Below are 13161 nucleotides of genomic sequence, written 5' to 3' on the forward strand. Positions count from 1 at the left end.
CTTCCTTCCTTCCTTCCTTCCTTCCTTCCTTCCTTCCTTCCTTCCTTTCTTCCTTTCTTCCTTTCCTTCTTTCTCTCTCTCTCTCCTTCTCTCTCTCCCTCCCTCCCTCTCTCTCTCTCTCTCTCTTTCTTTCTTTCTTTCTTTCTTTCTTTCTTTCTTTCTTTTTTCTTTCCTTCTTTCTTTCTTTCTTTCCTTCTTTCTTTCTTTCTTTCCTTCTTTCCTTCTTTCTTTCTTTTTTGTCAGAGTCTCGCTCTGTCACCAGGCTAGATTGCAGCGGTGTTATCTCGGCTCACTGCAACCTCCGCTTCCCGGGTTCAAGTGATTCTCCTGCCTCAGCCTCCCGAGTAGCTGGGATTACAGGCACCTGCCACCCCCCCCCCCCCCCAGCTAATTTTTGTATTTTTAGTAAGGACCAGGTTTCACCCTGTTGGCCAGGATGGTCTCGATCTCTTGACCTCGTGATCTGCCCTCCTCAGCCTCCTAAAGTGCTGGAATTACAGGCATGAGCCACTGTGCCCGGCCCAGAGAAGACATTTCTGCTAGGTGGAGCGACAGACTTAGTTACATGGAGAAAAAGAAGGCGATGATGATGATGATGATGATGATGATGATGATTTGAGACAGGATCTCACCCTGTGGCCCAGGCTCCAGTGCGGTGGCATGATCGCGGCTCACTGCAGCCTCGATCTCCTGTGTTTAAGCAATCCTCCAGCCTCAGCCTCCTGAGCAGCTGGGACTACAAGTGAGCGCCATCAGGCTCAGCTAATATATATATATATGTATACACACACACATACACACATACACACATACTTTTTTTTTTTTTTTTTGTAGAGACAGGGTTTCACCGTGTTGTCCAGGCTCGAACTCTTGGCCCCAAGTGATCCACTTGCCTCGGTCCGCCAAAGTACTGGGATTACAGGTGTGAGCCACTACGCCCGGTGAGAAGATTATTCTGAGCTTTTTAAAGTGAGACAGGAAACAGCATGTAAACGTTCCCAGTGCACTTCCTTCGGGTGGCGAGGTGCACAGCAGTAGTATCAGGTGTGTGAAGGGCAGTTGTAAGAAATAAACCTGAAAAGACAGGATGGAGACCTTGAACACTAGACTAGAGAATCTGTTCTTGATAATTTAAGCAAACGGAAGCCAATGAAAGTCTTTGGCACACTGTTAATCAAAACTGCTCTTAAGGAAATTAACCTGGCAGGAAGATGAAGGGTGGATTGGCAAGAGGAGAGACTTCAGACTGGGAGACTAAGGGAGGGTGCTGCAACAGTCCAGGCAAAAGGAGTGGAATGAAGGTGACCGGCCGCTGCTAGGAAGCTCTGGAGTCTCACAGTGGGGACATTAGAGGTACCACTCCAGGACAGAGCTCCCTCCTGGGGCAGGGACTGGGAGGAACCAAAGTTATAGCCCCACCCCCGGTGACGCCAGGTGGTCGGCTCTGTCCTCCCATTGGCTACACCGGCTGCCAGTCCCTGGAGGAGGCGGTGCCCTTCCCCGCCCTCTCCGAGCTCTGCTTTAGTAGTGCGCGGGCTAAGAGCCTGGGGAGCCCGGGGGCCAGGCGCGGCCGGGACTTCGGGCGCTGCGGCCAGGGAGCCGCTGCTGAGATAGGCAGGTGAGAAGGCCTGGGGACGTGGGGCCACCCCAGAGTCCCTGCCACCCTGGAATCCCGCCCCCTTGAGTGCGCGCCATCCTGGGGGGCTCGCGGGGCCGAGGTTTGGGGCGCCAGGAGGAGCGGGCGGGCAGGGACGAGGGGGATGGAGCGGACTGACTAGGGATCCGCCGCCGCACCTCCCGTCACAGCCCGGAGTCGGCCCCCAAGTCTAGATGTCGCCCGGAGAGGTGGGCAGGGGGCGGTGGCCGGCGGTCCCTCGCGCCCTTGGGCTCCCGTGACGTTCTGTTTGGAAACATCGGGCCCGGGCTCCTGGCGCGGCGCGAGCGGTCCCGGGGGCGCAGCGGGGCAGCCCAGGGTTCCCGCGCCGAGGAACCCGCACGGTCAGGGATACCGCGCTAGCCTTCGGCTTCGGGAGATCCACCAGGATCTCCGGGGCGAAACTTTAAACTCAAACCTTTAAAGAGGCATTTTGTACACCTGGAGTTGTTGGCACGTCAAAGCACCCTAAGGTGACCTACCCTGAAACTACTGTCCCCGAAGTTAGTGGGACACTTTTTAAAGGACAGCACTTTTTACCCGTGGATTTTGTTGTGCATGACGCTGTGGAAATAGAAGTCGAACCACTTACATTGGAAAAGCGCTGGTGGTGGGCTACCTGAGGGTCACTGCTTTCTTTGTGAAAATACCAGTCTTGGAAGCCTGGCCCGCACAGCGGTGTGTCCCAGAGGAGTGTGCAGTGAGGAGCTCGGCCATTCCGGGCAGGGCCACCGAAGGGCAGGCGTTGCCCAAGTGGGGCTAGGTGGCGGTCAGAAGGTTCCTTAACCAAGGCATGCCTCAGTCTCGCCTAGAAAGATCTTTTACACATACACACACACACACACACACACACACACACACACACACACACACACACACGATTACGTAGCCCAGTTAAGGTGTCCCTTAAGAGGCAAAAACTAAAGAATATCATAGAGGCTAACGCTGCGCTTCGTCAGGGTAAGCCTAAGTAGAAGAATTATTTCATTTCTTTTCTTTCCTTTTGGGATTTGGAAGAGAAACAGGAAGTCAGAGATTCAGAGAAAAGAGCATTCACTCCACAACTGTAAACAGTTTATCTTATGTCAGTAAATATTTCCAAAAGTCACTGGGGGTATTTGGAACACCAAGACTTTTTCCTGTCCCCTGAAGTGAAGATAGATTACTTTCAAATTCAGAATCTAGACATGATAGATTCCTTTCAGGATAAATGTGGTATTTTATTTATTTAGCAGTCGACTATGTTATATAGTTATATATATAGTCTCAATGTTATATAGTTCTATAATATTAGTGGTAATGAAAAGGATGGTGGATATTGTTTAAAATTAGAATTTTTAATTGCCCAAGATGGTACACTAATACAACAGTTGCTTTGTACTTGTTACCTAACTGAAATTACAGAATGAAATGAGGGAATCAGGTGTCTAGATCTCAGTGCAGACCATTATCCAACCAATTTGCAGTTTTGATTTATTATGACCCATTAATAGGGAATGTAGATGTTAAATGCCAATTTAACAATATTCTTAAGGCGTTGCTACTTCACTATAAAATATATAATTAGCATAACTAAAGAAATAGGTCTGTTTAACTTTGAATTAATTTATTGTGTCATTATCATAGCAAAGTGCTCTAGGTAAGATATATGTATGATACTTTTCATATTTGAGGTTGACAGTTACCTCTCAATTTTTCGAGTTAATGGTGAAATTCTTGGCAGGGATAGCCACAAGTTATGGTTCATTCAATTTGTAAATGCGGTCCTAGTATACATCCATTTAAACGGCGACTTTTTCTTTAGTCATTTGTAAATACGTGATTTTTAAAATTGAGATCTTAATATAAGTCACAAACTATAAGATTTTTCCTTTTAAAGTATACAGTTCACTGGGTTTTGGTATATTCACAAGGTTGTGTAGTCATCACCAATGTCTAATTCTAGAATATTTTATCACCCCAAAAAGAAACCCCATATCCATTGTAGTCAGTCTCCATTAGCTTCTCCTTGCAGCCCTTTGCAACCACTAACCTACTTTCTGTCCTTTGGATTTGCCTCTTATGGACATTTCATATAAATGGACTCATACAATATGTGGCCTTTTGTGTCTGGCATCTTTCACTTAGCATAATGTTTTCAAGGCTCTTCCATGACTATAGCATGTATTAGTACTATATTCCTTCTTTATGGCTGAATAATATTCCATTGTATGGATATACCACATTTTTTTTTTGAGACAGAGTCTCACTCTGTCACCCAGGCTGCAGTGCAGTGGCAGGATCTCGGCTCACTGCAACTTCTGCCTCCTAGGTTCAAGCAATTCTCCTGTCTCAGCCTCCCTAGTAGCTGGAATTATAGGCCTGCACCACCATGCCCAGCTAATTTTTATATTTTTAGTAGAGATGGGGTTTTGCCATGTTGGCCAGGCTTGTCTCGAACTCCTGACCTCAGATGATCTGCCTGCCTTGGCCTCCCAAAGTGCTGGGATTACAGGCGTGAGCCACTGCACCTGGCCAGATCTACCACATTTTATTCGTTCATCTGATGGTGGGCACAGGCTGTTTCTACTCTTTGGCTATTATGNCTATAGCATGTATTAGTACTATATTCCTTCTTTATGGCTGAATAATATTCCATTGTATGGATATACCACATTTTTTTTTTGAGACAGAGTCTCACTCTGTCACCCAGGCTGCAGTGCAGTGGCAGGATCTCGGCTCACTGCAACTTCTGCCTCCTAGGTTCAAGCAATTCTCCTGTCTCAGCCTCCCTAGTAGCTGGAATTATAGGCCTGCACCACCATGCCCAGCTAATTTTATATTTTAGTAGAGATGGGGTTTTGCCATGTTGGCCAGGCTTGTCTCGAACTCCTGACCTCAGATGATCTGCCTGCCTTGGCCTCCCAAAGTGCTGGGATTACAGGCGTGAGCCACTGCACCTGGCCAGATCTACCACATTTTATTCGTTCATCTGATGGTGGGCACAGGCTGTTTCTACTCTTTGGCTATTATGAATAATGTTGCTCTGAACATTTATTTACAAGTTTTGCTGTGGACATGTATTTCATCCCTTGGCATATGACCCCATCCCTTGACATATGACCCAGCAACCTCAATGCCAAGTATAAAGTTACCAATACTTTTTATTGGTATACCAAATGTAAAGTTACTCCAATAACTTGGTAACTTTATATTTAAACTTTTTTTTTTTTTTTTTGAGACGGTGTCTCATTCTGTCACCCAGGCTGGAGTACAGTGTATGATCATAGCTCACTGCTCAAGTGATCCTCCCACCCAGGCCTCCTGAGTAGCTGGGACCACAGGTAAGCTCCCCCACGCCCAGCTTATTTTTCAATTTTTTGATAGAGATGAGGTCTTACTATGTTGCACAGTCTGGTCTTGAACTCCTGAGCTCAGAGATGAATTCTCCCATCTCAACCTCTCAAACTGTTGGGATTACAGGTGTGAGCCACTATGCTGGCCTGTTTAAACTTTTGAAGAACTGTAAAACTGTTTACAAAGCAGCTGTACCATTTTTACATTCCCACCAACAATGTATGAGGGTTCCCATTTCTCTACATCCTCAACAACCTTGTTAGATGTGTTTTTCATTAGAACATCCTATTTGATGTGAAGTGGAATGTTGTTGTGACTTTGATTTGCATTCTCCTTCCTAGCAAATAATGTGCTTGTTGGCCATTTGTTTATCTTCTTTGGAGAAATGTCTATTCAGATACTTTGCCCATTTTTATCTATTTATTTATTTTTGATTTATTATTATTATTGTTTTAGAGATGGGGGTCTCCCTCTGTCGCCCAGGCTGGAGTGCAGTGGTATGAAGATGGTTCACTGCAGCCTCGACCTCCTGGGCTCAAGTGATCTTCCCACCTCAACCCCCAAGTAGCTGGGACTATAGGCATGCACCACCATGCCTGGCTAATTTTTTTGTTTGTTTGTTTGTATTTTTGTAAAGACAGGGTTTTTCCACATTGCCCAGGCTGGTCTCAAACTCCTGAGCTCAGGCAGTCTAACCGCCTCTGCCTCCCAAAGTGCTGGGATTATAGGCATGAGCCACCATGCCCAGGCCTTTGCCCATTTTTTAATTGAGTTATCTTTTTTTTAATCATTGAGTCCTGAGTCCTTTATATATTCTAGACACAGATCCCTGAGATATATGATTTGCAACTATTTTTCCCATTCTGTGGATTATCTTTGCACTTTCTTGATAGTGTCCTTTGAAACATAAAAATTTAAAAATTTTGATGAAGTCCAATTTATCTATTTTTTTCTTTGATTCCTTGTGCTTTAGGTGTCATATCTAAGAATCTGTTGCCTAATCCAAGGTCATGAAGATTTATATCTGTTTTCTTCTAAGAGTTCAGAGCAAGCTTGTCCAACCTGTGGCCTGCAGGCCACATGCAGCCCAGGATGGCTTTGAATGTGGCCCAACACAAATTTGTAAACTTTCTTAAAGCATTATGAGATTTGTTTTGCATTTTTTTTTTTTTTTTTTTTTTTTAGCTCATCGGTTACCATTAGTGTTAGTGTATTTTATGTGTGGCCCAAGACAATTCTTCTAAGGTGGTCCAGGGAAGCCAAAAGATTGGTTTAGAGCTTTGGCTGGTACCTGTAAGTTTGTGATCCATTTTGTATTACTGTGTATATACGGTATGAGGTATGGGTCCACATTTATTCTTTTGCATATGGATATCCAGTTGTCCCAGCATCATTTGTTGAAAAGACTATTCCTTCCTCCATTGAATGACCTTATCACTCTTGCCAAAAATCAATGTGAGGCTTTAATTCTGGACTTAATTTTGTTCTGTGTAGATATCTATATATCTATCTTTATGCAAGTACCACACTGTGTAATCAAGCTACTGTATAGCTTTGTAGTAAGTTTAGAAATGGTAACATGTGAGTCCTCCAACTTTTCGATTTTGTTTTGTCTATTCTTCAGCCCTTGAATTTCCGGGTGAATTTTGATCAACTTGTCAATTTCTACAAAAAAATGCAGTTGAAACTTTGATAGAGATTGCATTGTGTGTGTATAGTCATTTGCAAGTATTGCCATCTTCACAGTATTAGGTCTTCCAATCCATGAATATACAATTTCTTCCATTTATTTAGATATTCTTTAATTTCTTTCAGTGATGTTTTGTAGTTTTCAGTGTACGCATCTTGCACTTCTTTTGTTAAATTCATTCCTAAATATTTTATTAGTTTTGATGCTATTGTAAATGGAATATTTTCTTATTTTCATGTTTGGATTTTCCTTCCTAGTGTATAGAAAACAACTGACTTTTATATGTCGATCTGATTTCCTAAAACCTTGCTAAACTCTATAGTTTAGTAGTTTTTTGTGGATTCCTTAGAATTTTCCATGTACATGATCACGTCATTTGTAAGTAGAGATAGTTTTATTTCTTCCTGTCCAATCTAGATGGTTTTTTATTTTATTGTCTTGCCCTGGCTATTATCTCTATTACAATGCTGAATAGAAGTGGTGAGAAAAGACATCTTTGTCTTGTTCCTGATTTCAGGGAGAAAACTGTCAGTCATTTACCAGGAAGTGTGATGTTAGCTGTGGGCTTTAGTAGATGTCCTCTATCAGAATGAGGAAGTTCCTGTCTATTTGTATTTTGTTGAATATTTTTATCATGAAGGGGTGTTGGATTTTGTTGAATGTTTTTTTCTGTGTCTATTGAAATGATCATCTGGTTTTGTTCTTTATTCTAGTCACATGGTGCATTACATTGATTTCAAGTTGTTGAAAATATGCACTCTTCATATTATTTTTAAAACTGTAGACATTTTACTGTAGGACATAAGCAAGTTATTTTACATGTAGAGCAAAAATTGACCAATATTAACCTTTTGTCCTTTATATTATTCACATGGTGCATTACATAGATTGATTTCAATTTGTTGAAAAATATGCACTCTTCATGTTATTTTAAAACTGTGGACACTTTACTGTAGGACATAAGCAAGTTATTTTACATGTAGAGCAAAAATTAACCAATATTAACCTATTAACAAATGGGTAAATAGACTCCTCTTATTGCTTAAGCTGAAGAGTATCCCTACATTTCTGCCAAATGATATGATAGTTCAAGACTTAAAGATGCCCCTTTCAGGACTACTTTTCATTTTTTAGTATTGCATCCATATTTTCTTTCCCTGTTTACTGTAAAGCTAATAAGGAGAAAAATGATGCAGCCCCAGAACTGTGAACATGTTTGTGATTGACAAACTGCATTATCTACTCCTAAATCATTGCTAGTAAATGCCAGTGTGAATCATTAATCATAAATGCTAATATGGGTAATGGAAAAGGTTATTAAGGTTAATCTCCTTAGGAAAAACCTCAGAAAACAATGGGGTGAGGATTCTATGAAAACAAAGAAATGAAAAGAGAATGACTTCCAGCTCTACAGTAATATGTTTCCTTTAAATTAAGGCTAGAATTTAGGGACATCTGAAGGCTTTAAGAGGTTGGGGTGCTCTTAATAAATGTTGTAGTCTTTTAAGAATAATTCTGCTTATATTTATTTCTCACGTACTGAATGATATTGTCAGTATTAATGTGAAAATTGATTTAAGTACAAAACAGTCTTTATGCTAGGAAAATAATCTTTTAGTGGGTTTTTAGCAGCATAAAGTTTTTAAAAACTGGTATAGGATTAGGGAGGGTGCTATATTACACTAAATACTGGGAAAATCAATGTGGTTATATTTTTAGAAAACAAAAGAATAGTATACTTCAACTGCAGTTCCATTCCAGGGCTCTGAAAGTTTTGCCGTCACAGTTCTTCGTAACTGAGGCTTTCATTCCTAATGTAAATTTCATAGCAGGGCAGTTCATAGCAAGGGGAATTCAGAAATACATTATTAGGCTGCTTATTAAAAATAGCCTGATAAAATATTACCAAACATTTAAAACTAGTTTTATGAATCTCAGAGCCAGAAACCATCATGCTTCCAAAATCAAGTAACACTTCAGAATTTCAGAACCAATTCCCTTGCATCTTGTCCTCTCCCTTACAGTGCTTCTCCCTGCAATTAATCTCCTCCAAAAGGAAAGTTAATATGGAAAGCACGAATTCCAGATTTACTTCATATGGCTAACTCCAAACTGCATGTTCATATGCCTTCTCTTACATCAAATAAAAATTATGCAAACTTGTCAGGATCACAACAACTTACCCTTAAATACGCCAAAGTACCTCTGGCTTGAAAGAGTTAACCTGGACCTGGCCAAATTGAGAGTGGTGATAAAGAATCATTATAGTAAAAATCCAAACTGTAAATTGTAGCCATTGAATCAAACTGTAATACTTCCTTAAATTTCAGAATATGGTAACGTTATGAGCTGATAGATTCAAACAATCTTATCTGTTAGGCACAGCTAAAATAATAACACCCTGTGTTTATGTGGTGGTGTTATGCTGTCTGTTGTTCTACTAGAAGTAGCAGTACTTCATTTGTTCCTCACTACATATCCACAAGGAATAATGGTTTGTTGCCAACACGTCCCTTTTTCTGGACTGGCTAAACTGAGACCTAGAAAGGTTAAGTAGCATAGTTGGGCTCCAGCCTTAGTCTCCTATTTCCCACTAAGTTCTTTCTGTAAGCCCTCACCAGTTCTGGAATTCGCCTTAGAATTTAAAACTTGTACATGGATCTCACTAGAGAGTGATTAGAATGTGTACATCGGATAATTTAACAAATTATCCTGAATGTTAATTGTGTTGTACCACTTGAATGTTTTTTTTTTTGTTATTTTGGTTTTTTTTTTTTTAGAATAAATATGGCAGAGCTTTCTGAGTCAGAAGGACCAGTAGATTGGAAAGAACGATGCGTAGCTCTGGAGTCCCAGCTCATGAAATTTAGAGTTCAAGCGAGCAAGATACGAGAGCTCTTAGCAGAGAAGGTAAGCTTTCTCCCTAAGCTTTGTTATTAAATGTCAGCTATTGAGGGCCTGTTTCATATATATTAAACAATCTCAGTACTTTGCGGGTTGGATTTAATTTTTGTCAAGTGTTTGAAGCTATATTTGGCATATTCTTTGCCAGTGTTAGGGTAGATTGGACTTTAAGACAAAAAATATTTATTTGCAAATGCTAGTGGCATATGTGAGGACTGTGTGTGTTTGATGAATGTAGACTTCATTCATTCCAGAGAGAAAGCTATAATTTATTTGATTTTATTACAGGAGTATGACAGCTTTGATCTACTAAATGTTTATAAAAATCACATTGAGGGGATTATAGAAAAAATTATCTATTGGTAGTAAAATGTGTTTATACCGTATTTGAAAGATGTATCTACTTAGGAATCTGTGTTGACTAAGTGTATATTACTAAATTCTCGCCTGGGCTAGAATTGAGTTTAACATGATTGTATGCTTTTCTAATCATGTAATTAGAATTTCATTTATATTATAGGAATTTTTTACAAGTATGTGTACAAAACCAATAGATTTGTTCATTTATTCATTCAACAAATATCCTTTGAGGGCTAATTATGTGTTAGACACCATTCTTAATACTACAGTTATATATGTGAAAAAGACAATCCATGTTCCTATTTCCAGGGAACTTGAATTCTAGACCTGTGCTGTCCAATACAGTAGCCCCTAGCCACATGTGGATGGATGTTCAACACTTCAAATAAGCCTAGTTCGAATTGAGATGTGTTGCAAAAGTAAAATAAATACTGGATTTCAAGTTTTAGCATGAAAGAAAGAATGTAAAATATCTCAGGAATAATTTTTATATTGATTATATGTTGAAATATTATTTTGGATATTGGGTAAAATAGGCAATATTAAAATTAATTTTACCTACCTCTTTTTACTTTTTAAATGTGTGTATTAGAAAATTAAAAAATACACCTGTGGCTTATATTATATTTCTATCGGACAGCACTGTCTGTATGAATGGATGAATGATATTAGTGGTTATTCAAAATTGATCAGAAGAACTTACAGGTGGTTTCTGAAACAATAGTCTGCATAATCCTTTTGGGATAGAGACTGCTACATGTCTCATATCTCCAAAAAAGGTATTAAATATTCTTTTCATTGCTAGCCAAGAATCTCTTAGTGCAGAATTATTCTAATAAAATTCAGTGAAACATCATTCAGTCTAAGCTTGCATATATATCATCTCAAACTTTTGGGCTTTAACATCTTTTAGGTGAAAGACTAAAGTTATCCTTACTCACTTTAGGTCAAGGATGACTCAGTAGTCAATCAATGAATCAATCCCAAACTTCAGTGTGCTTTATTTATTGATATTACAGCAAAAGTATAGCTTATAAAATCCCAGTTTGAGTATCGACAAGTTGGAGAAGTTTTTTCTAACATAACTTAGTGACTCATCTTTTATCTTTTGCTCTTCTCTCAATGAAAATCATTTTCCATGTTGTACTGTGATTTATCTGCTATTTTCCAACAACCCCAACTGCCCCATACAGTGATTTTTGTCAAGATTCACCAATTGTGTCCTTGTTACTAAACCTCATAGACACTTCCCAGTTGTTGCCTAAGCCTCTCAGCAGTTGACACTGTTGACCACAGGATCTCTCTCAAAATTTTCCTGGTTTTCTTGACTTCTGTACTTGTTTGGCTTCCTTATGGACTAAGTAGAAGGTATCACCTTATTTGGGTTCCAATTAGTTAATCTTTAAATTCTAAATTTTTTGGCAACATTTGTTCTGTTCTTTAGAAAGCATGTTGCAGCAAGTTTCTCAATGAGTGCCCATTTAAAAAATAATACAAGTGTTGTTATCTCCAATAATTTCTCTATAAGTAAAATGGCTTTTTTATTATTAATTTTTATGCTATTAGATTGAATGTTTTCTTTGTCAGTGAATGAGCATTGATAGGAATATTATTTCAGAATTGCTGTTCTAGTTGTGGTTTCTTTTTCTTTAATTTTCTTTTTTCTTTTTTTTGGTCTGTAGTTTGTATCTGTGACATAAATTCTTTGGCAGATCTAAGAAATGGAATTATTCTGATGTGTTTTACACATTGGAAAGTAGATAAATGTGCCAAGTTACTCATGGCTTCCCAGGAAATATATTCAACACAAAAATATGAATAAGGATTTTCACAATATTTTCTGTTATATTCTATTATGATTATTTTCTCAGGTTTAAAATTTATTGTTGTCTCCATCCATGTTTTAATGAAAATATCTAATATTTATTGATTTATTATGTATAGGATAAGCACTGTATAGGTATGATTTATTTAATTCTTATAACAACTTGTGAAGTAATACATTTTGTTGTGCTCATTTTATAGATTAGGAAACTGATGCTTACTATGCCAAGAAATCTTCTAAGTGCTTTAAATATATAAACTTTTAAATCCTTTTAACTATCCTACGAGGTAGCTACTAATATTATCCACATTTACAGAAGAGGAAAATTAGGCATAGAAAAGTTATTTAACTTGACTGAGTTCACACCAAAAAGTGAATAATGGAGCCAAGATTAAAACCCAGGCATTCTGCCTTTTTAAGTCTGAAGGCTTAGCCATCACCCTCTACGGCCTTTCTAATTTTCACCTTCCTTGCCTTCTCTGATATATCTATTCACTCATCCATTCTGTCCTCTATTCAGCCATGCAACATAAAAATCTACTTCTGCTTGGGGGCAGGTACCTGTGTGTGTATGTGTGTATGTATGTATGTAATATTAACAATTTACATAACATTACTTATTTTTCTTTTTTTTTTTTTTTGAGACGGAGTCTCGCTCTGTCGCCCAGGCTGGAGTGCAGTGGCCGGATCTCAGCTCACTGCAAGCTCCGCCTCCCGGGTTTACGCCATTCTCCTGCCTCAGCCTCCCGAGTAGCTGGGACTACAGGCGCCCACCACCACGCCCGGCTATTTTTTTTTTTGTATTTTTTAGTAGAGACGGGGTTTCACTGTGTTTGCCAGGATGGTCTCGATCTCCTGACCTCGTGATCTGCCCGTCTCGGCCTCCCAAAGTGCTGGGATTACAGGCTTGAGCCACTGCGCCCGGCCAACATTACTTATTTTTCAAAGCAAACCCCATGGCATTACTTCTGAGTGCCAACTCGAGTCAAATGTTGCATTCCAGAGACTGGTCTGGTCCTATCCACCTCTTTGGTTTTGTGTTAGCACCAGTCAGCCCCAGGGCTTCTCCCGAATAGTGCTCTATACTTTCCCCCTAAATGGATGCAGGCCCAAGGCTGAAGATTCTTGAGAGAATACTAATTTGGTTCTTTAGCTCTTTGCCAGGAATTGTGGCCAACTTCTCTTTCCTGCAACAGTTCTAGTTCTTAGTTCCACTTTATTGGTTATGGGTATAGGAAGCTGACCCTTGGGGCCAAATATGGTTCCTAAGTCTTTACTGCAACCATCAACTAGTTTAAACCCCACAGTAACCCTATGAGGTGATTGTTATTATCCTCAATCTGGATAATTAACATTAAGGCTGAGAGTAATTGAGTAGCATGCCCAATATCA

At 39.7% G+C, this 13161-nt stretch overlaps 1 protein-coding gene across 1 annotated transcript in view; it reads left to right on the plus strand.

The window, feature by feature from the left end:
* The first annotated feature begins 1536 nt into the window (after positions 1-1536).
* PLEKHH2 (pleckstrin homology, MyTH4 and FERM domain containing H2) overlaps positions 1537-13161 on the plus strand; it is a 134501-nt gene continuing 122876 nt past the window's right edge. The window contains 2 exon segments of the mRNA XM_017862691.1: positions 1537-1618; positions 9461-9590. Coding sequence (XP_017718180.1) covers positions 9468-9590 — 123 coding nt within the window. The 5' untranslated portion in view covers positions 1537-1618; positions 9461-9467.

The sequence above is a fragment of the Rhinopithecus bieti genome, unplaced genomic scaffold (genome assembly GCF_001698545.2).
Source record: "Rhinopithecus bieti isolate Rb0 unplaced genomic scaffold, ASM169854v2 scaffold_61117, whole genome shotgun sequence".
Taxonomy (NCBI): Eukaryota; Metazoa; Chordata; class Mammalia; order Primates; family Cercopithecidae; genus Rhinopithecus; species Rhinopithecus bieti.